This window comes from Leptopilina heterotoma, unplaced genomic scaffold (genome assembly GCF_015476425.1).
Source record: "Leptopilina heterotoma isolate Lh14 unplaced genomic scaffold, ASM1547642v1 Lhet_183, whole genome shotgun sequence".
NCBI classification, from domain to species: Eukaryota; Metazoa; Arthropoda; class Insecta; order Hymenoptera; family Figitidae; genus Leptopilina; species Leptopilina heterotoma.
In genome coordinates this window covers 2205122-2230170 of record NW_025110901.1, presented here as the reverse complement: position 1 = coordinate 2230170, position 25049 = coordinate 2205122, and the positions used below count along the sequence as shown (strand labels likewise).

The window sequence follows — 25049 nt, the reverse complement described above, 5'->3', positions numbered from 1 at the left end:
TTCATAAATAATAAAATTCATCGCCGAATTTTTCAAATATTTTTAATACAATTTTACAGGAACTGCTCAAAAAACGTAATTATTCTAAAAAATTTAATTCTAATTCCTCGAAAAAAATTAATTATATGAAAAAATGTTTTTTTTTAATTCTTTGGAAGAATTCAATTATTTTAAAAATAATTTTAATTAACTTTTTTATTTTAAATAATTAAATTATCATTTTAGATTTTAATAAAAAATTTTCCCAAGAATTCAATTATTTTTAAAAGCAATAAATTTTTTCTTAAAAATTCAATTATTTCCAAAAATTCTAAAAAAATCGTTCACAAGAATTCAATTATTTTCATAAATAATAAAATTCATCGCAGAATTTTTCAATTATTTTCAACACAATTTTACAAAATGTTAAAAAAAATGTTATTATTTTGAAAAATGTAATTTCAATTCCAGGGAAAAGTCAATAAATTATTTAAAAAAAATGTTTTTTTAAAATTCTTTGAAATAATTCAATTATTTACAAAAATATTAGATTTGTTCATCGGAACTTAATTATTTTCAAATATTTTAATAAAATTGTTCGAAAGAAATCAATTATTTTAAATAAAACTTTAATTTTTATGAAATAATTCAATTATTCTTTTAGATTTTAATAAAATTCTTCCCAAGAATTCAATTATTAAAGATAAATAACAAAATTATTCCGGAAAAGTCAATAATTTTGAGGCATTTTAATAAAATTCTTTGCTAACTTCAATTATTTTCATAAATAACAATATTCATCACAAGAATTCAATTATTTAAAAAATAAAAATTTCATAAAATTTCCAAACAGAATTCAATTATTAAAACAGTTTTTTGTAAAAATCTTCGTAAGAATTCCTTTCTTTTCATGAATAATGAAACTTTCTTAGGAATTCAATTATTTAAATTAGAATTTACATAAAATTAGTTGAAAGAAATGAATTCAATTATAGTTTTGAAAGTAATAAATTTTTTCTTGGAAATTCAATTATATTTTAAAAAATGCTAATAAAATCGTTCGCAAGAATTAAATTATTTTCACAGATTTCCATTAACTTCTTCGCAGAAATTCAATTATGTTTAAAAATTTTTTTAAATTCTCAAAATTTCAATTATCTTTATAAATAATTAAATTGTTCTCAAGTTCAATTATTTTCAAAAATTTTAATAAAATTCTACGCAAATATTTAATTATTTTCAATTTTAATAGATACGAACTAAATTTTAGAAAAAAATTAGAAAAATTTAATTTAAAATTAGTAGCTAAAATTTACTTAAAAATAATTTTAAATAGCAAATTGTAATGTTCAAGGGAAATTTAAATAATTTTTACAAAAAAATAATTAACATTAAAAATAGTAAATTGTGGTGTTAAAAAATCATTATTTCCAGAGTAAATTTTATAAATAGTAAATTTTAATTAAAAATTAGTAAAATATACTTTAAATTTAGTAAAATTTATTCTGTAAATAATAAATAATTATTATTTATTACTAATAAATAATAATTTTCAATCAGTGTTAAAAGATTCTCTCGCATAAAAATCAATAGAGCTTGCAAGTCAGCTGTTCTTGGCGAGTTTTGGCAAATGTTCCTAAGCCAAATTGTGCAACGAAGATACCAAATAATTTGTGATAGTAAATGGAAATAAGCGTCATCGGTATGTGAACTGATAAATTGTGCTTAAAATCTAAAAGTAAAAGTTGTCGTTGCCAAGGACAAATAATTTTTTTTTTAATTTAAAGACAAATCTAGAAATTTTAATTAGTAAAAATAATTTAGAGTATACATATTACTTTTACATTTTTTTAATTTCATTAATTGATAATTGTTTATTGAACCAAATAAGAATAAAAAATGTTTCTTCTAAAATAGTTACAAATTTCCCTACATTAGCAAAATTTTTAGTTGTTTCAAGAATTTTTAACTAAAATTCTTAAATCCATTATTTTTAATAATTTTCGAAAAAGTTCTTTGACAATATTTTCAAATCCATTTGTTTACAATATTCAATTTTACGAAATTTCAATCATTCGTAAATTCTTCAATTAAATATACATTAGAAAATAAAAAGAGCAAATAATATAAAAAAATTCGAAATTAAACTTTTTCAAAAAAATTAATTTCAAAATTCAATTATTTCTAAAAATTCACGCTACATTGCTTTTAATATTCAATTAACTAAAATTTTAACTAAAATTTATTTTTAAATCAATTTTTATTAAAAAATTCTACTAGAATTCAATTATTTAAATATACAAATAAAATGCAAATGAATAATTGAATAAGTATTTCTTACAATTATTCAATTCCAATAAAGAATTTTATCAATAAATTTTTAAATAATTGAATTCTTTCGACGAATTTTAATAAAAAATTTTAATAATAATTACACTTTTCGAGAAATTCGATTAAAATTGTATTAAAAATAATTGAAATTATGCTATGAGTTTTATTATTTTCCGAAAATAATTGAATTATTGAGAAAAAGTTTATTATTTTTGAACAAAATTTAATTTTTGCGAAAAATATTATTTTTGAAAATAATTGAATAATTGAAATTTGTCTACGAAATACATATTAGAAAATAAAAGCTTTGAATAATTTTTTTAAAAAATCCGCAATATTCAACTTTCTCAAAAAAAATTTCTTTCACAGAATTGTTAGTTAAAAAATATGAAAAATTCAGATTTTTAAAGAATTTAATTTGAAACCTTTTTAAAATTCAATTATTTCTAAAAATTCACGCAATAATGCTTTTAATATTCAATTATTATCTAAAATTTTAACTAAAATTTATTTCTAAATCCAATTTTCTTAGAAAATTCTACGAGAATTAAATTATACAAAAAAATTAATAAATAATTTATTGAATAATTGAATGTTGCTTAAAATTGAATTACCATAAAGAATTTTATTAATAAATTTTTTTAAAAATAATTACATTTTTCAAGGAATTCGATTAAAATTCTATTAAAAATAATTGACATTCTGCATTGTGTTTTTTTTATTATTTAAGAAAATAATTAAAGGTTTGCGTATAGAATTTTATTAAAATTTTTGAAAATAATTGAATACTTTTGATGAATTTTAATAAATTTTTTAAAGAATAATTACATTTTCGAGGAATTTTAATAGTAAATTCTAAAAAAAAATTGAATTCTCATAAATTATGGTGAAATATTTTCAAGTGGAAATTAGCTACAAAAAAATATATTTAAATATTTTTTTAAAAAGTAATTGTCAGATTTTTTAATTACGATTTTTCAAAATTCAATTATTTTCAATTCCATACTATCGAAAATTCAAATATCTACGAAAAGTTATTAAATGAATTTTCGGAAATATGTAATTGAAATTTTTTTAAATAATTGAATTTTAATATTTAATTATTATCGGAAGTTTTAACTAAAATTTATTTTTAAATCAAATTTTCTGAGAAAATTCTACGAGAATTAAATTATAAAAAAAACTGATAAATAATTTATTGAATAATTAAATCTTTTAAAAATGAATTCTCATAAAGAATTTTATTAATAAATTTCGAAATAATTGAATTCTTTTAAAGAATTTTAATAAATTTTTTTTAAGAATAATTACATTTTTCGAGGAATTCGATTTTAAAATTGTTTAAATAATAATTGAAATTCTGCAATGTTTTTTATTATTTATGAAAATAATTGAATTCTTAAAAAGAATGACTATCAAAATAATTGAAATTCTGCAATGTGTTTTATTATTTATGAAAATAATTGAATTTGTACGAAGAATTTTATTATTTAAGAAAATAATTGAATTCTTTTGCGAAAAATTCATTATTTATTAAAATAATTGAAATTTTGCATATTTTATTAAAATTTTTGAAAACAATTGAATTTTTTTTTACTAAAATTATATTGAAAATAATTGAATTTGTTCGAAAAATTTAATTATTTCGGAGAATAATTGATTTCTTGCAAAGAATTTTTATTATATTTCTTTTTTTAAATAATTGAAATCCTATGAAAAATCGTATTATTATTTATGAAAATAATTGAGTTCTTACAACGAATTTTTATTAATTTTTTTAAAATATAATTGAATTTTGGAAAATTTTATTAAAATAGTAAGTATTGAAAATCATTGAATTCAGGGAAATATTTGAAGATAATTGAAATTTTTCCAAGAAATTTATAAAAAAAAATTTTTAAAAATAATTTAATTTCTGCAAAGAATTTTATTACTTTTGAAAATAATTGAATTTATAGGATAAATTATATGATTTAAAAAGATAATTGAAAATTTGACAAGAATTTTATTAAAATTCCTTGCAAATAATTGAATTTCAGAAAAGAATTTTATTACTTTTGAAAATAATTGAATTCATGTGATTAATTTTATTAATTTTGTCAAATAATTGAATTTCTGTGGAGAATTTTATTAAAAGTTATGAAAATAAGTGAATTCTTGCAAAGATTTTTATTAATATTTGAAAAAAAATTTATTTTCCGCATAAAATTCAATCAAATTTTGAAAATAATTGAATTTTTGCGAAGAATTTTATTAAAATTCCTTAAAATAATTAAACTTCCGCGAAGAAAATTTTGTACTGAAAACAATTGAATTCCTGTGAATAATTTTATTAATTTTGGCAGATAATTGAATTTCTGGGTCAAATTTTTTTAAACGTTTTGAAAATAATTGAATTATTACAAATATTTTTATTAATATTTGAAAATAATTAATTTCATAAGAAGAATTTTATTACTTTTGAAGATAATTGAATTTCTGCGAAGAATTTTATTACTTTTGAAAATAATTGAATTTCAGAGAAGAATTTTATTATTTATAAAGATAATTGAAACTTCGACAAGAAATTTATTAAAATTTTTGTTAGGTAAATAATTGAATTTCGGGGATGAATTTTATTATTTATAAAAATAATTGACATTTGAAAGAGAATTTTTAAAAAAATGTTAAAAATACCTAATTAAAATTTTGCTATGAATTTTATTTAATTTTTAAAAATTTTATTGCTCATTGTTTGATTTTTTTGTCGTTTTTTCTAAAATTTCATGCGACTTTTTTGGAAATTTTATGCGACTTTTTGTGACTTTTTTGTAAATTTATGCGACTAAAGCGACTTTTTTTGAGTCTTAAAGACAATCCGAGCCCTGAAAATACAAAGAAGGAAGTAATTATTTGCCATTTGATTTATATTCCAATTAATTTAATTTTACAAAATTCAATAAAAAAATTAGCAACATTCCATAATTTCTTAATATTCTGCCACATATATATATATATATATAAAATTCTTGCTATTTGGAAATTTTTTTAGTGCTTTAATTTCATTCAATTATTGCAATTATCACAATAAATTTCTAATAAAAATTTAATGGAGAACTCATTTACATAACGGAATGCAATTACATGGATGAGAATAATTATCAAATAAATTACTTCAATCTCTGCGAGCGGTGAAAGTCTAGGAAACTATACAGTATACACAGTAGTGGTATTAGCACAGGTGCGAATGTTTATACCCACGAGAGTGTTATTATAAGTATTTTCATTTAAACAATATATTTATCGGTAATTGATAAACAAGAATTTCTTTGTTTGCTTAACGTCTATTCGTCATTTTAATATAATAATATTATCATTTATTGTTATGAAATTAACTATTAAGACCATTTGTAATTATTTCTCTGTATAATTAAAATAAACTCTAGAAAATGCATTTTTTATTTAATATTTAATTACTAATTTCAGACTAATTAATTACTAGGTAATTAATTATAATATTAAATAGCATTCACCTGGAACAACTCGGATCGACTTTAAGGCGCAAAAAAAGTTGCTTTCCTGGAAATTAAAAATATTTTTAAAAAAGTTGAAAAAGTCGTTTCTTTTATTCTGTTTTGACAAAAAAAAAAAAAAATACAAAAATTAAATTTTGTATTTTCCTGACACCATTCACTAATTTCTGAATTAAATTATTCAAAACTTCGCATAAATTTACAACAAATCACATTTCTCGACAACAGATACATATCTGTTATCTGTTATAAATAATAAAATTCATCCCCGAAATTCAATTATTTACCTAACAAAAATTTTAATAAATTTCTTGTCGAAGTTTCAATTATCTTTATAAATAATAAAATTCTTCTCTGAAATTCAATTATTTTCAAAAGTAATAAAATTCTTCGCAGAAATTCAATTATCTTCAAAAGTAATAAAATTCTTCTTAATTATGAAATTAATTATTTTCAAATATTAATAAAAATATTTGTAATAATTCAATTATTTTCAAAACGTTTAAAAAAATTTTACCCAGAAATTCAATTATCTGCCAAAATTAATAAAATTATTCACAGGAATTCAATTATTTTTTTAAATTAATAAAATTCTTGACAAGAATTCAATTATTTTTAAAAACTTTTAAATTCTTGACAGTAATTTTTTTTATAAATTAATAAAATTCTTCACAGTAATTGAATTATTTTCCAAAAATAATTGAACTCTTCGCATGACATCAATAATTTTCGAAAATTCATCAAATTTATCGTAAGAATTCAATTATTTTCAATTATTACTAAAATTCTTCTCAAGAAATTCAATTATTTTGAAAAATTTTAATTAAATTAATGATAAGAATTGAATTGTTTTTAATACAAAATTTTTTTCGCGGAAGTTTAATTATTTTAAGGAATTTTAATAAAAATCTTCGCAAAAATTCAATTATTTTCAAAATTTAATTGAATTTTATGCGGAAAATAAATTTTTTTTCAAATATTAATAAAAATCTTTGCAAGAATTCAATTATTTTCATAACTTTTTATAAAATTCTCCACAGAAATTCAATTATTTGCCAAAATTAATAAAATTAATCACATGAATTCAATTATTTTCAAAAGTAATAAAATTCTTTTCTGAAATTCAATTATTTGCAAAGAATTTTATTAAAATTCTTGTCAAATTTTCAATTATCTTTTTAAATAATATAATTTATCCTATAAATTCAATTATTTTCAAAAGTAATAAAATTCTTCGCAGAAATTAAATTATTTTCAAAATTTTTTTTTAATTTCTCGTTAAAATGGTTATTATCTTCATAAATAATAAAATTCATCCTGGAAATTTAATTATTTTCCAAAGTTCTGATAAAATTTTTTGCAAAATTCAATTATCTTCAAAAGTAAAAAAATTCTTCACAGAAATTCAATTATTTTCAAAAAAATTGTTTTTAAATTCTCTTCAAAATTTCAATTATCTTTGTAAATATCAACACTCTTCTGCAAAATTCAATTACTTACTAATGTTTTATAAATTTCTTCCCAATAATTCAATTATTTGCATAAAAGACATCGATTGCTTCGAGTCGAAGACTCGGAGTGATCGATTTCTTCTTGTTTAATAACAATTTTTTTAAAGTTGATTAATTTGAAAAAGGTTTGAATTTGAATCTTTTGAAGAATTTTAATTCCTATGGAAAAATAATAATTAAATATAATTATTTAAAAAAAAAGTTATTGATGTTTTCAAAAAATTTGTAAATAAATGTAACAGAACATTTTTTTGACTCAAACTTTTTCCTTTAAATTTAAAAAAAAATTTAAATTTAATTCGCATTTTACTAGAAAAAAGTCAAAAAAGTCGATTAGTCGCATTTTTTCACAAAAAAGTCGAAAAAAGTCGCATTTTCTTAGAAAAGTCGAAAAAAATCGAAAAAGTCGCACAATCCGAGCCCTGTACTTATTAAAAAGTCTCCATCCTTAATTAAAAAATTTTAAATTATCAAAAATTATCAAAAATTCAAAAAACCGAATTTCTCAAAATTGAACATTTTTTCTTCTCATTTACTGCATATAGCTTTATTGTTTTTGGGCTTTTCAAAAACACTTTATTTATGTAATAGCCTCCACCCTTTGTTAAAAAAGAGAATTTAATTATTTTCAAATTTTGCAATTATATTCTTGAAATGTTTATTTTTAAAAAAAAGTCCAAAAAAGTCATAATATCAGAGATCTGAATTATACTTTAAAAACAAAAAATTCTATCTTCTTTTTGTTCTCATAAAAATTGTCTTAAAAAATCGTCGTTAATAATATTATTTACAAATTATATATTAATTCATAAAATAAAAGTTTTGAACGTTCGAACAAAATATTTTTCACTTAAAATATTTTCCTAAATCACTGATTGTAATAAAAGTTAAAGAAACTAAATTTTAACATTTAGAACCATTATAAATTATTTTTCTTACACGAGACAAAATTTTACTTTGTACAAGAAATAAATAATTTTCGTTTATTTGAGCCTTCAAAACTTCATATAGGGAGATGAGTAATGAATAAAAAAATTAATTAATTATTTAATTAATTAATTAATTAATTACTTAATTAATTAATTAATTAAAAGCTGCGAAATAAAACTAAAAGAAATTGAGTTACGTGATAAAACCAGATAAAACAAAGAGAAGGTAATAATAATAATAATAATATTGTAAAAGATGAGAAAGAAAAAAATAAATAAAAATCGATGTTGCGGAAAAGCAAAACTTAATGAATCGAGAGGGATGAATTTATTTAAAAATACTCTCGGGGATTAAAAGTTGATTACTTTTTAAGAAAACCTTTTTCTTATTTCTTATTGAAGCAGGAAGATAATGCCAACGACTTTGACCTACTGGTGAGAGACTTGTTTTTCAAACGAACATATATAATATGAATCGTTGTGGTTATTCGATGTAAATTTAGGATAAGTAAGAGACGTTAACATTTTTTTTTCTTACTCGACAAAAAATTGCTTACGTTTAAATTATATGGCTACATTTACATATTTCCTTCCAAAAGCGCATAAATCTTTAGGAATCAATTTTATCGTCAATTTTCTTTTCATGAAAATTTCTTATTTCTTTTCTTGAAAAAAAACTCAATAAAAGAAAGTATAAATAATTTTTTTTGTTTCCAATTTCTCTTTTTAGAATATACTTTTCTTATTGGATTATTGTTAAAAGTTCTTTTACAACTTTCTTATACATAAAGACAATTTTTTTCAACCTTTCATAAAAATTTGGTTTTCAATTTAAAACTATAAAGTTTTTACAGTTGGAAATAAACTTTTAAGGGCATCTTTTTTGAATGTAAAAATAAGTTTTTCACAAGTTGTACAATCTTTAAAGTGAAGATTTTATTTAATTTTGCAAAAAAAAAAAAAATACGGTCATTATTTACAGACTTTGTACTCGATAATTAGTTTTAAAAAAGTATACTAAAAAAAAAATAAAAAAAAAATAAAAAAATAAAAAAAGTAGCATTAAAAAAATTAAACTTGACGACCAAAAAACTTGTTTTTGAAACTTTACAAAACTGTCAAAAATTCCATTTTTATATTTTAATTTCATGACTTTTTCCCAATTTTCATCAAAAATATTAACTTCATTCTTATCTTCCTGATAAATTTAATTCCTGCAACGAATTTTATTATTCATCAAAGTATTTAAATATTTATAAAAATAATCTCATTCTTGCGAACAATTTTATACAAATCTTTAAATATAATTCATTTTTTTCGACTAATTTTATGCAAATTCTAATTTAAATCATTAAATTCCTGAGAAACTTTTATTATTCACGAAAAGAATTCAATTCTTACGAAGATTTTTTTTTTAAATTGTTTAAATAATTGAATTCTGTTTGGAAATTTTATGAAAATAGTAGATATTAAAAATCATAGAATTGCAAAAAGTTTTTTTAAAAATAATTAAATTTTACAAAGAATTCTATTAAAATTTTTGAGAATAATTGAATGACTGTGGAATTTTATTAAATTTTTATGAAAATAATTGAATTTCTAAAAAGTATTATATTATTTCTGAAAATAATTGAATTTTTGTGAACGATTTTCATACAATTTTTTAGGATAATTGAATGTCCATGAAGAAATTTATTACTTGTAAAAATAATTAAATTCTGGTGATGATTATTTTTATTTATGAAAATAATTGAATTTTGCAAAATTAAAATGCCTCAAATTAATTGCCTAGAATAATTTTGTTATTAATCGAAATAATTTATTGAAATCTTTTGAAGAATTATTTCTGTAAATAATTGAATTCTTATGGGAAGAATTTTATTACAATCTAAAATCTAACAGAATAATTGAATTATATAAAAAAAAATGAATTAAAATTGTATATAATAAATAATTAATTTCTTTCGAACAATTTTATTAAAATATTTGAAAATAATTGAATTCCTGTGAAAAATTCTAATATTTTTGTAATTATTGAATGTAATTATTGAATTATTGAATTCTTGTTTAGAATTTTATCAAAAATTTTTTTAAAAAATTGAATTTCTATAAAAATTGTTATGAAAGTAATTGAATTATTGTGAATTCCTGTGGAAATTTTATTATTTATAAAAATAATTGAATTTTTGATGAATTTTTAATTTTTATCAATTTTTTGCTTTAAATAATTTATTGAATTCTTTTACAAAATTTTATGAAAATACTAGATATTGAAAATAATTGAATTTCGAATATTTTTTGAAAATAATTGAATTACGAATATTTTTTGAAAATAATTGAATCATTTTAAAGAATTTGATTATAATTTTTATAGTTTTTTGATTTCTAGAATTACTTAGTGAGCCCGTATTTAGTTTTGATTTTTTTTTTTTTTTAGTTTAATTTAAAGGTATTTTCGTAAAGGGCATTTGAACATATTTTATAAAATTACGGTTGCGCAAAGCAAGTGTTCTGAAACTGTGACGTCATAATGGTTCAAATGCCCTTAAGGGCATTTCAGGCCTCGGATCGACCTTAAGTTACAAGAAATGTAGCTTTACTCGATTAAAAATGTAACATAAAATTTCGAGAAAGTCGTGTTTATTCAGTGCTTTATATTTCTCTGACCTTTAATTAATTTTTAAATTCAAATAGGTTATTCAAAACTTTAATATAATTTGTTGCACAAATATTTAAAATTTTAAATACATGCGTTATATTTTTTTGACATGAATTCAAATAACAAAAATTTCAATTTCAAAACTACTGACATTTAACTATTTCTAAAAATTACAACCTTCAAAAATTTAATTACATATTTTAAGGAATTTTTAATTAAACTTCTTCTCTGTACTTTAAAAAATAAATCTTATTTTCAGTCCACTTTTGACTAACTTTTTTTTTCTAATTTCGAAAATTAATTATTAAAAATGTAATTATTTTTGAAAATTCAATTTTTTTAGAATTTACTATTAAAATTCTTCGACAGATTTTCACTAATTTTTCATTAAAATACTTAAAACAATGAAGTTTTTTTTCAATAAAATTCTACAAAATTTCAATTCTTTAAAATATTTCTTTAAAAAATTTTTTTTCTCTAATTTCGAAAATATAATTATCTCAAAATAATTATTCAAAAATAATTTTTAAAGACTCGATTACTTACAGTTATTTTTCACTCTATAAAAATTAAAATACGGACTTTACGGACCAAAAATTAAAAATTACGGACCAACTGACAAAAATAGAATCAGTCCGAATCAAATAAGAGAACATTTTAGTACTTAAAACTAGAAATTCAATTTTCCAAACTATAAAACATGAAGAAATCGATAACTGCAAATCTTCGACGATGACTCGAAGTCATCGATTTCTTCATGTTTTACAATAATTCATAATAATTATTAATAAAAATAATTTATAATAATTAAAATCATTATCAATTCAATTATTATTTTTTAAGAATTTAAAACTAAAATTCTTCGATTATTTTTTTAAATTTTCGAAAAAGTTCTTTGACAATTTTCAAATTCATTTCTTTACAATATTCAATTTTACAAAATTTCAATTATTCGTAAATTCTTTAATTAAATAAATATTAGAAAATAGAAACTAAAAATAATATTTAAAAAAATCAATTAAACTTTTTCAAAAAAATTAATTACAAAATTCAATTATTTTTTAAAATTCACGCTCTATTGCATTTAATATTCAATTATTATCTAAAATTTTAACTGAAATTCATTTTTATGAAATGAAAATCAATTTTTATTAGAAAATTCTACTAGAATTCAATTATTTAAATACAAATTTAAATGCAAAAATGCAAATAAATAATTTATTGAAGAATTGAACGTTTCTTAAAATTGAATTCCCATAAAAAATCGTTATCAACAAATTTTCAAATAATTGAATTCTATCAACGAATTTTAATGAAATTTTTAAGAAGAATTACATTTTTCGAGAAATTCGATTAAAATTGCATTAAAAATAAATAAAATAATTATTGAAATTCTGTATTGAATTTTATTATTTATGAAAATAATTGAATTCTTGAGAAGAATTTTATTAAAATTTTAAAAATAATTAAATTCTTGTAAAAAAATTAACAGGAATTCAATTATTTTTAAAATTTTCAATAAAATTTTTGGCATAAATTTATAATAACAAAATTCTTAGCAGATCTTCAATTACTTTAAGAAATTTTAATAAAATTTTTCGCAAGAATTTAAATATTTTCGTTAAATAATTAAAATCTTTGCAGAGATTCAATTATTTTCAAAAGTCTTAATAAAATTCTTCGCAAGAATTCAATTATTTTCAAAAATATCAGAATTTTAGGAGAAAATTCAAACATTTTAAAAAGTTTCGATAAAACTTTTTTTTTGGTAGAAATTCAATTATTTTTAAGACAATTTTTTTAAAAAAAGTCTCGATAAAATTCAATTATTTTAAAAATTTTAATGAAATTCTTCGAAAGAATTCAATTATTATAATCTAAGATTTTAACTGAAATCTATTTTTAAATCAATGTTTATGAGAAAATCCCACCAGAATTAAATTATTTAAATACAAAAATAAATAATTTATTGAATAATTAAATGTTTCTTGAAATTCAATTCCCATTGAAAATTTTATCAAAAAATTTTTAAATAATTAAATTCTTTAGACGAATTTTAATAAAATTTTAAAGAATTTCTTCGAGGAATTCGATTAAAATTCTATTGAAAATAATTGAATTCCTAAAAAGAATTTTATTATTTACGAAATTATTGAATTCCCGTAAAAATTTTATTATTTATGAAAATAGTTGAATGAGTGTGAAGAAATTTATAAAAAAAATTTGTTATTAATGAAATTCTTGTAAAATTTTTATTATTTTTTGAAAATAATTAAAAGTTTTTGTAGAATTTTATTAAATTTTTTTTTCAAATAATTAAATTCTTTTGGTAAATTTTATGAAAATAGTAGATATTGAACAATATTTAATTTTTGCAAAGAATATTATTACTTTTGAAAATAATTGAATTTTGTCGAAGAATTTTGCTATTTATTTATAAAAATAATTGAGATGTTTTTACCATTTTTTTTAGATTTTTTGAAAATAATTGAATTTCGGAGAAGAATTTTAATATTTCTAAAGATAATTGAAATTTTGACGAGAATTGTTAAAAAATTTTTAACACAATTGAATTCGTGTGATAAATATTGCTAATTATGAAAATAATTGAAATTTTGTAATGAATTTTAATAAAATTTTGGAAAATAATTGAATTTTGTCGAAGAATTTTGCTATTTACTTATAAAGATAATTGAAATGTTGACAATGTTTTTTAGATTTTTTGAAAATAATTGAATTTCTGAGAAGAATTTTAATATTTCTAAAGATAATAATTGAAATTTTGACGAGAATTTAAAAAAAATTTTGAACATAATTGAATTTTTGCGAAGAATTTTATTACTTTTAAAAATATTTGAATTTCTGCAATCATTTGTAATTTCTCTAAAATTCTCAAAATTATATCGTACAATTTACGAACTTTTCATCCTTTTTGAATGAAATTACGGACTTTGCGGACCTTTTTTCAAAAAAACTGACTTTTACGGACTTCAAGCAAAGTTACGGACTTTTACTATTTTTTTTTTTTTTTTGAAAGTGTTATTTATTTCAATATTATTTTGAGAAAAAATCTAAAAATTCGAATTTGAAAATAAATTTTTTTGAAAATAATTCGAAAATAGTTGTCTTTTTTGAAAATAGGAAATAATCCAAAAAGCCAAATATTATCCGAGACCTAAAATTTCTTTTTGTCTGCATCCAAATTTAATGAATAAATAATTAAATAAATAAAAAGAGAAAAATAGAAATTATGTTGGAAATATTTTTTCTAAAAGTAGGGTAAAGAGAATTTTTGGCTTCACCGCGTTTTGACTTTAATTAATATAGTTCTCTTGGTGAATTTCTCACTGAATGTTATTTCTCTCCTTTTTCTCTCTTTATATCCTTCTCTCCAAGCACCATTTTGGCATGTCACACGAATACAACATAATATGGCAACTTTCCAGAAGAGAAATAAAAGTATCAAGAAGTGTATACAGATGCTTCCTCTAAAAAACAATTACCAATTTATTTGCCCTCGTTTAACAAAACATATACCCACAAGTGTGACTGGAGTGAAAGACAATGCAAAAAATGTAGAATAGAATTTTTCAATACACGAGAAAATTAAATATTTTTAATTCAAAAATACATTTTAAAGCTACTATAAAATACTACTTTATACAATTTTAATTAAAAAAAGTTAAAATCAACAACATGAAAGTTCATAAAGAAATTATTAATTTTATTTATTGTCGAATTTATTTAATTGAAATTCGTGAAATAAAATTAAGGTGATGATTAAAAAAGAATGATAAAAAAAATCGAAAAAAGTAATTGCAAATATTTAAAGAGTTTTAAAATTATGAATATATTCGCTAGTACTGGTAATAATTAAATTTACACTTTATTGCTTCTTTTGAGCTATATACGTGTTATTATTGTATATAAACAAACGTTAAATAAAAATTTTTATCGACCAAGTTTATGAAGATGTTGCGCAATTTTCGAGGAGGCAAAACTTCATTACAGTGTAATACATTGAGAAAGGTGCGGGCGAGGGTCATTGAATCTATTCATCGATATAAACTTTCTATCAATGTTTCTTGTTTATCGCGCATATATACACACAATTATAATGCCACTCGTTTTGCTTTTAATAATAGAAGAGAGGGATGGTAAAAATAACTAAATACTTCTTCTCGTTAAAACTTTAATATATATTGTATAAGAATTCTTTTTTATAAAAATTGAACATTTTTTTTTTCTTTCATCAAATTTTATTAATTAATTTACTGTTATTTTATTTTATTATTTATTATTAAGTATAATTCTTAAGATGAGAATTTTTTTTAGAGATTTTTCCATATATATGTTATAACCGTATAATGATATTTATGTGTGTTTTGAAATTACAAATTTTATTTTATTTTCATTATCTTTTTTAATGTTTAATTTTTTATTTTTATTTAATTATTTAATTTTTAAACTTCATTACTATCTTATTATTATCATTCATAATTTATTTTGCAATTTGTTTTTTCTTTGGCACTTATTTTAATTTTCTTGTTTTTTGCTTTAGCAATTCGTAAAAAATTACTAATTATTTGTAGAAAGTAACTAATTGTTTAATAACTAATGAATTAAATAATTTAACAACTAATTAAATTAATAACTAATTATAAGTTAAGTATTATTAATTATTAATTAATTAATAGTAAATAAATTTGTTGTTAATTAATTTTATTAACCGAACTAACCTCTAACGGTGACTTTGGCGTTTATTAATTAATTATTATTCATATTAATTAATTTGTTTAATTATATATTATTAATTTTTCTAAAAGTCTACATTTTATATAGACCATCGATTCATCTTGGTGCAAAGACTCGTCTTTATTACATTCACCCAGAAAAAAGATACGTTTGACTCAGAGCCAACTAGACTTTTTATTTATTTCAAATAAATTTTATTTGCTTTAAATAAAATTTTATTTTGAATGAATAAAATTTTATTTTGAATGAATAAAATTTTATTTTGTCTAAATAATGTTTTATTTTGTCTAAATAAAATTTTATTTAGTCAAAATAAAATTTTGTTTTGTCAAAATAAAATTTTATTTTCAGAGTTGCCACAAATATTTAATTTTATTTTTCCCTGACTTTTCCCTGATTTCCAGACCCTGACCCTAAAGAATATTCTGATTCACTCTAAAAATTATTAGATACTCAAAAAAAATGTTCTATTACATTTATTTACAAACTTCTTTAATTGTAAAATTATTTAAAAACATCAATAACTTCTTTCTTAAATAAATATTTAATCATTATTATTTTTCTGTAGGAATTAAAATTCTTCAAAATACTCAAATTTAAACCTTTTTGAAATTCAACAACTTTTAAGAATATTATTACAAAACATGAAGAAGACGATCACTCCGGAGTGATCGTCTTCTTCATGTTTTGTAATCATTTAAATTGCCATCAAATTTTTTAAAATAAGTTAATTATTTACAAAAATCCTAAAAAAAATCCTTCGCAAGAATTCAATTATTTTTACAAGCAGTACAATTTCACAAAAAAATCAATTATTTAAAAAAAATGTAATAAAATTCGTTGCAATAATTCAATTATTTTTATAAATAATAATAAATCCATTATTCGTTTACTCATTTTTAAATCAACTTTTATTAGAAAATTCTAAAAAAAATTCAATTATTTAAATTAAAAAATAAATAATTTATTGAATAATTGAATGTTTGTTAAAATTAAATTCTCATAAAGAATTTCATCAATAAAATTTTAAATAATTGAATTCGTTTGAAAATTTTAATAAAATTTTTAAGAATAATTACATTTATCGAGAAATTTGATTAAAATATTGTATAAAAAATAATTCATAAAAATAATAATTAAATAAATAATTAAAATTTCCATAAAATAATTGAATGTCGGAGAAAAATTTTATTATTTATATAAATAATTGAATTCTTACAACGAATTTTATTCAAGTTTATAAAAGTAATTGAATTTCGGTGAAGAATTTTATCATTTATAAAAATAATTGAATTCTTAAAAAGAACTGTTAAATTTTTTTAAATAATTAAATTCTTGCGACGAATTTTATAAAAATATTTTTAAATAATTGATAATTTTCGAAAAATTTAATGAAATTTTGTATTTTAACTAATTGAATTCCTGTGAAAAGTTTATTACTTAGGAAAATAATTGAATTATTTCAAAGAAATTTATTAAATATTGAATAATTGAATTCTTACGAAATTTTGCCAAGAATTTTATTAAAATTCTTAAATATAATTGAATTTCAATGAAGAAGTTTATTATGTATAAAGATAATTGAAATTTTGACAATATTTCTTTTTTAATTTTTGAACATAATTGAATTTCTACGAAGAATTTTATTATTTTGAAAATAATTTAATTCTTCCAACGAATTTTATTCAAGTTTATATAAATAATTGAATTCTTACAACGAATTTTATTCAAGTTTATAAAAGTAATTGAATTTCGGTGAAGAATTTTATTATTTATAAAAATAATTCAATTCATGAAAATATTTTATAAAAATCTTTTTATATAATTGATATTTTTCGAAAAATTTTATGAAATTTTGTATTTTAAATAATTGAATTCCTGTGAAAATTTTATTACTTATGAAAATAATTGAATTATTTCAAAGAAATTTATTAAATATTGAATAATTGAATTCCTGTGGAATTTTTAACAAGAATTTTATTAAAATTTTTAAAAATAATTGAATTTCGATGAATAATTTTATTATTTATAAAGATAATTGAAATTTTGACGAGAATTTTTTTTTAATTTTTGAACATACCCAGGTGCGAAAAGTTGGTCGGGCCATGGTCGCGCCGACCAAGTGGATAGTCGTGCCGACCTTGGCAACCAAAGGTCGGCCGAACTAGCGAATTGTAACACCCGCCGTCCAGTGGCTGACATGGTCGGGCCGACTATGGCTGCCAAAGTCGGACCGACCAGGGGTGCCAAAGTTTTGCCAACCATGTGAAAGAATGTCGGCTTGACTTTGGCAACCATGGTCGTGCCGACCTTGGCAGCCAAAGGTCGGCCGAACTAGCGAATTGTAACACCCGCCGTCCAGTGGCTGACATGGTCGTGCCGACTATGGTTGCCAAAGTCGGGCCGACCAGGGGTGCCAAAGCTTTGCCGACCATGAGAAAGAAGGTCGGATTCACTTTGGCAACCTTGGTCGTGCCGACCTTGGCAGCCAAAAGTCGGCCGACCGATTGCAAAAAATTATTAATTATTTATTATTATTATTAATTATTATTATTCATTATTTATTTGTTTATTGTATACATCTTAACACTAAACGCAATCTTACACATAAATACAAATTAAAATTTCTAACGCTCGCAGGAATCGAACTCGCAACCTAACGCACCGAAGTCTAACACGCTAACCATTACGCTACGCTTACATGAAAGCCTAAGAACAAAAATGATTTTATAAGCTGCAACTTCAAACTGACCATCGGCCCGACTCTGGCCAAAGTCGGCCCGACCAATTGAAATTAGGTTTTTTAAACTCTGGCTGCCATAGTTTAACCCACCATCGGCCCGACTCAGGCCAGAGTCGGCCCGACCAACTAAAATTAGGTTCTCTAAACTCTGGCTGCCATAGTTTTACCGACCGTCGGCCCGACTCAGGCCAGAGTCGGCCCGACCAAGTGAAATTAGGTTTTTTGCACTCTGGCTGCCATAGTTTTACCGACCGTCGGCCCGACTCAGGCCAGAGTCGGCCCGACCAATTGAAATTAGGTTTTTTGCACTCTGGCTGCCATAGTTTTACCGACCGTCGGCCCGACTCAGGCCAGAGTCGGCCCGACCAATTGAAATTAGGTTTTTTAAACTCTGGCTGCCATAGTTTAACCCACCATCGGCCCGACTCTGGCCAAAGTCGGCCCGACCAAGTGAAATTAGGTTTTTTGCACTCTGGCTGCCATAGTTTTACCGACCGTCGGCCCGACTCAGGCCAGAGTCGGCCCGACCAATTGAAATTAGGTTTTTTAAACTCTGGCTGCCATAGTTTAACCCACCATCGGCCCGACTCAGGCCAGAGTCGGCCCGACCAACTAAAATTAGGTTCTCTAAACTCTGGCTGCCATAGGTTTACCGACCGTCGGCCCGACTCAGGCCAGAGTCGGCCCGACCAATTGAAATTAGGTTTTTTAAACTCTGGCTGCCATAGTTTAACCCACCATCGGCCCGACTCAGGCCAAAGTCGGCCCGACCAACAGAAATTAACCTTTTTAAACTCTGGCTGCCATAGTTTTACCGACCATCGGCCCGACTCAGGCCAAAGTCGGCCCGACCAACTAAAATTAGGTTCTCTAAACTCTGGCTGCCATAGTTTTACCGACCGTCGGCCCGACTCAGGCCAGAGTCGGCCCGACCAACTAAAATTAGGTTCTCTAAACTCTGGCTGCCATAGTTTTACCGACCGTCGGCCCGACTCAGGCCAGAGTCGGCCCGACCAACTAAAATTAGGTTCTCTAAACTCTGGCTGCCATAGTTTTACCGACCATCGGCCCGACTCAGGCCAGAGTCGGCCCGACCAACTAAAATTAGGTTCTCTAAACTTTGGCACCCATAGTCGGCCCAAACTTGGGTGGAAACAGTAACCAAAGTCGGCCCGACTTTGGCTGCCGACCTATTGGCAGCCATAGATGGGCCGACCTGCGCCCGACCTTCCAACTCTGGCGGCCGACCAAAATTCGCACCTGGGTAATTGAAATTTTGCGAAGAATTTTTGTAACTTTTGAAAATAATTGAATTTCTGTAATGATTTGTAACTTTTCCAAAATCCAATTTTTTATGGTATTTTTAACTGAATTTCTTCTATCAATCTAGTATTTATGAAAATTGTAAAAATGATTTATAAAATAATTTGTAAGTCATAATTTTATGATAGTTTTTGAAAAATTCAGTTATTTAAAAAGAAATTATTGTCAGAAATTGAAAAAATTGAAGGTTTTGTATTGAAATTCGAGGTAATTTTATAATTTACGAGGCAAAAAGGAAAAAAATTCAGAGTTTTCTCATGAATTTTAAAAATTCAATTTTTTCCAGTACTTTTAGTAAAAATCCCTGACTTTTCCCTGACTAATTTTACTTTCCCTGATTTCCCTGACCTGTGGCAACCCTGATTTTGTCTAAATAAAATTTTATTTTGTCCAAATAAAATTTGCATTTAAAACAAATAAATAACCTCTTTAGTTGGCTCTGAGGAAAATACGCTTTTATTATTAACTCAATTAAATTGTAATTATTTGGTTCAATAAATAAAATTTTTTTCTAGGTGTACTGAGTAGTATTTCTAATACAAGAAAAAATTTATGAATTTGTTGGAAACAAATCAATATTGTTTTGTGTGTATTTCCCATTGTTGTCCATTTTCAGATATTGATGCGATAACTAAGTGTGGAAAATCGTAAACAAAGTAGTAAATAATAGTAGCTTTTAATGGATGAGTTCGTGAAGCCTGTAAAATTCAAGTATTTTATTACAATTTTTGAAAATTAACTTTTAAAGAATCATAATTGGAAATTTTGGAAATTGTATTTGGAAAATATTTTCAGAATATTGTAACAACATGCAAAATATTTTTAATAATCGAAACATTAATAAAAATAATTAAGTAGTTAATAAAAATAAGATTTTTGCAAACTAGGAAAAAACATTTAACAAAATAAAATCTTGAAAAGCGTAAAAAATTTAAAAATAAAATCGTCGATATAATGAATGATAGAAAAAAAATCAAAAAAAAATCAGTGCAATTACGTTCTGTTACAGAAACCAAATACAACATTCACTCATCACATTTTCCTTTCGCAAAGTGTTATAACTAGTTTAGCAAGTTTTTAAAAGCATCATTAACGTCTACGACGATTGGAAAATAATTAACAAACTTTGGTTGAAAATTTTGAAAGAAAGAAAAAAAAAATGGAAAAATAGACATTTTCCTATTACAACAAATTTTTTTTTGACAAAATTGAGTGTATCTATAAAAATATTATTACTGATTATATAGGAAAGGCAATGACGTCGATTCTCAAGTGAGGCGAATAGTAGTATTAGTAGTAGTAGTAGTGGGTGAAAGCTGATTTGTAATCTGGCACAGTGATGCCATCTAGAAATTATTAAAGTCTTCTCCTGTAATGCAATCGAGTTACATATCAAGTATAGGTACATTGATTGTTTCTAAAAGAGAAAAAATAAAACATCTTAATATTTCACTCTCTTAACTCCAACAATCTCTTTTCTAGGTCAAAGCAATACTAAATTTAAACTATCACAAAACCACATTTAATGAGTGTGTACACTCCTAACGAGAAAACTTCCATAATTGTAGAAATTTAAACTTGAAAAAATGCATTTTTCCTACTTTTGCGAATTTTATTTCAAAATTCTATACTTAATAATAAATATAATTATTTATTATTACAGACGCTCAAAAAGTATAGTCAGAAAAATGTTTATGACAGGGTTGCCACGCTTTTCCTCATTTCAAATTTCTTGATTTTTTCCAGGTTTTCAAAACTACATTTATATTTTACCAAATTTTATTTTTAATTTTAATTTTTTTATTTTATTTTTAATTTTACCAAACTCCATGATTTCCAGACAAAATGACTTTTTTCTGTTCTATTACATTTATTTACGAATTTCTTTAATTGTAAAATTACTCGAAAACATCAATAACTTCGTTTTTAAATGAATATTTAATCAGTTTATTTTTCCATAGGAATTAAAATTCTTCAAAAGATTTAAATTCAATAACATATAATAATTAAAACTTGATACTATCATTATTTTATATTATAAAAATATTATTACTGTAATTTCTTCAAAATTATTTTCATTTCAATTCAATTCTTCATCATTTCTAGAATTTTAAACTAAAATTCTTCTTTAAATCAATTTTTTAAAATTATTTTTGAAGAAGTTCTTCTTTGAGAATTTTTAAATCCATTTATTTACAATTCAATTTTACCTAAATTTTGGATAATTTTGACATTCTTCAATTAAATAAATTAGAAATTAAAAACTTCAAATAATTAAAAAAACAATTTCATTAAACTTTTTGACAAAAATTAATTTTAAATTTCCTTAAAAATCTTTTCAAAAATTTAATTATTTTCATAGATAATAAAATAATTCGCAGGAATTCAATTATTCTCAAAAATATGAATAAAATTCTTCAAAATAATTCAATTATTTTTAAAATTTGACAAAATTCTTCACATGAATTCAATTATTTTCAAAATTGATAAAATTCTCAGCAAGAATTCAATTATTTTCAAAAATGATAAAATTCTTTGTGTAAATATTCAATTATTTTCAATATTAATTTTTACGTAATTTCGATTATTCTGAAATTCTTCAATTAAATATATATTAGAAAATAAAAACATGAAGAAATAAAGAAAAATTCAATTAAACTTTTTTATAAAATGAATTGTACAGAATTGTTAATCAAAAAGTACGAAAAGTTCAAATTTTCAAAGATTTTAATTTGAAACCTTTTCGAAATTCAATTATTTCTAAAAATTTACGCTATATTGCTTTCAATATTCAATACAAATCTAAAATTTTAACTGAAATTTATTTTTAAATTAGTTTTTATTAAAAAATTCTTCGAGAATTAAATTATTTAAATAGAAAAATAAATATTTTATTAAATAATTGAATGTTTCTTAAAATTGAATTTTCATAAAGAATTTTATCAAACAAATTTTTAAATAATTGAATTCTCTTGACAAATTTTAATAAAATTTTTAAGAATAATTTTATTTTTCGGAAATTTGATTAAAATTTGATTAAAAATAATTGAATTTCTCCAAAGAGAAAAGAGTTTTTAAAACTTTTTTTTTTATAAGAGCTTTTGAAAATAATTGAAATTTTGACAAGAATTTTATTAAAATTTTTCGGAAAATATTTGAATTTCGGAGAAAAATTTATAAAGATTATTGAAATTTTGCCGAGAATTTTATTAAAATTTTTCGGAAAATATTTTAATTCCGGAGAAAAATTTATAAAGATTATTGAAATTTTGACGAGAATTTTTGTAAATTGTTGAACACAATTAAATTTCTGCGAAGAATTATATTATTTTTTGAAAATAATTGAATTCTTGAGACGAATTTTATTAAAATGTCTTTTTAAATAATTGAATTCTTTTCTGAAATTTTATTGAAATAGTAGACATGGAAAATAATTGAATTTTCACAAATATTTGAAATTAATAAAATTTTTACAAAGAATTTTATTTAAATTATTTTGGAAAAAAATTGAATTATTACAAAGAATTACAATAAAATTTTTGAAAATAATTTAATTTTTTTGTAAGAAATTTAATTAAAACTTTATAGAAAATAATACTTAAATTTTAATAAATAAATTGTAGCAAAGGTTTTTAAAATAATTGAATTTCTTTGAGGAATTTTAATAAAATTTTTAAGAATAATTTCATTTTTCGACGAATTTCATTAAAATTGTATTAAAAATAATTAAAAGTCTGCGATGAGTTTTATTATTTATGAAAGTAATGAAATTTTAACGTAAAATTTTATTAAAATTTTTTTTAAAGTAATTGAATTCTTTTGGAAAATTTTATTAAAGTTAATAGATTTATTAAAAATCATTGAATTGATAAAAGTTTTTGAAAATAATTGAAATTTTGCCATGAATTTTATTAAAATTGTTGGAAATAATTGAATTTCTGCGAAGAATTTTACTACTTTTGAAAATAATTGAATTTCTGCAATCATTTGTAATTATGCTTCAAAATTCAATTTCTTTTAGTGTTTTTAATTAAAATATTTTTGAAGGTCGCTGGACTCTAAAATCAAAAATTTTCTCATGACTTCTAAAAATTTAATTAAAAAAATTTTTCAAATAACTAATTTTAAAGAATTTTAAACTTAAAATTATTTAAAATTTAAATAATTTTCTGAAATAATTATTGAAATATTACTTATTCTTCTACAATAATTCAAATTTTCAAATAAAAACCATCTAAAAATGAATTATTTTCAAAAATTAAAAAAAAATTTTTTTTCGCTGAATCAATTATTTTTAAATATTTTGAGAAATTTCTTTGAGTATTCAATTATTAAAAAAATTGCTGCTGTAACATCTCTAAAATTCAATTATTATGTAGAATTTTCATCAAAAGTTCTTCGCCAAATAAAATATTTTTGACAAATTAGAACAAACTTTTCAAGTATTCAATTATTAAAAACAAAATTTAATTTAGATATTATTCAATAATTGTTATCATATAATTATTACTTTTATAAATTTCTATTAAAAAATAAATAAAAATTTCCATTTGAATAATAACAAAGTAGAAAAGTACCCGAGTCCGAAATTTAGTAATTCACAAAGTAAATTATTCTAAAACTCAAAAACAAAACAGAAATATTTTTTAAATATAAATAAAAATTATTCCTTTTTTTTCTCCTGCTCAGCTATCAACGGTTTTAGTCGCTGGTGTCCAATGGAAACAATACCTGAACGTTTACCAATAACTCCCTGCAAAACGGATACAGACTGCAATGAGGGAAAAAGAATTTGTTGTCCTGATAAAAACGACGAAAAATTATATTGCCGAACAGCTGCACCAAATTGGAATGAGTTACCCTTTCAAAAAAGTCACGCAAGTATAACAAAAAATAATTTAAAAATAAAAACAAAATTCTCTAAAAATAAAAAAAAATAAATAAAAAAAAATTAAAATTAACTAAAAAATAAAAAAAAAATTATTTCACAGCTCTGAGAAATCTACTGGAATACATGCAGTGTCAAACTCCACCTGAGAATCTCCTCTTCTTCCTCTCTAAACCATGTAATCGAACAATTGATTGTCTACCAAATCTATGCTGTCAAGAGGGTTCGAAAAAATTCTGCAGACCGCCTAAAAAATCACTAATCACACTGGCGGCTCAAGCAACAAACGTAATCATCAAAACATACCAATTATCCACTTTTTTCGTTAATTAATTAATAATTAATTAAAAATTTACTGCTCTTAGAAATTTACACGAGGTTGAGGAGATAAGGATAACAATCAAAATTGTCAATAACGG

General features: G+C 21.7%; 1 protein-coding gene across 1 annotated transcript; it reads left to right on the top strand.

The window, feature by feature from the left end:
• Positions 1-1584: 1584 nt before the first annotated feature.
• LOC122500389 lies at positions 1585-25046 on the top strand. Its single transcript, XM_043609301.1, has 3 exons — positions 1585-1681; positions 24432-24623; positions 24734-25046. Exons 1-3 carry the CDS (start codon positions 1663-1665, stop codon positions 24961-24963), a joined length of 441 nt encoding a protein of 146 aa, XP_043465236.1. The 5' UTR covers positions 1585-1662; the 3' UTR covers positions 24964-25046.
• Positions 25047-25049: the final 3 nt, after the last annotated feature.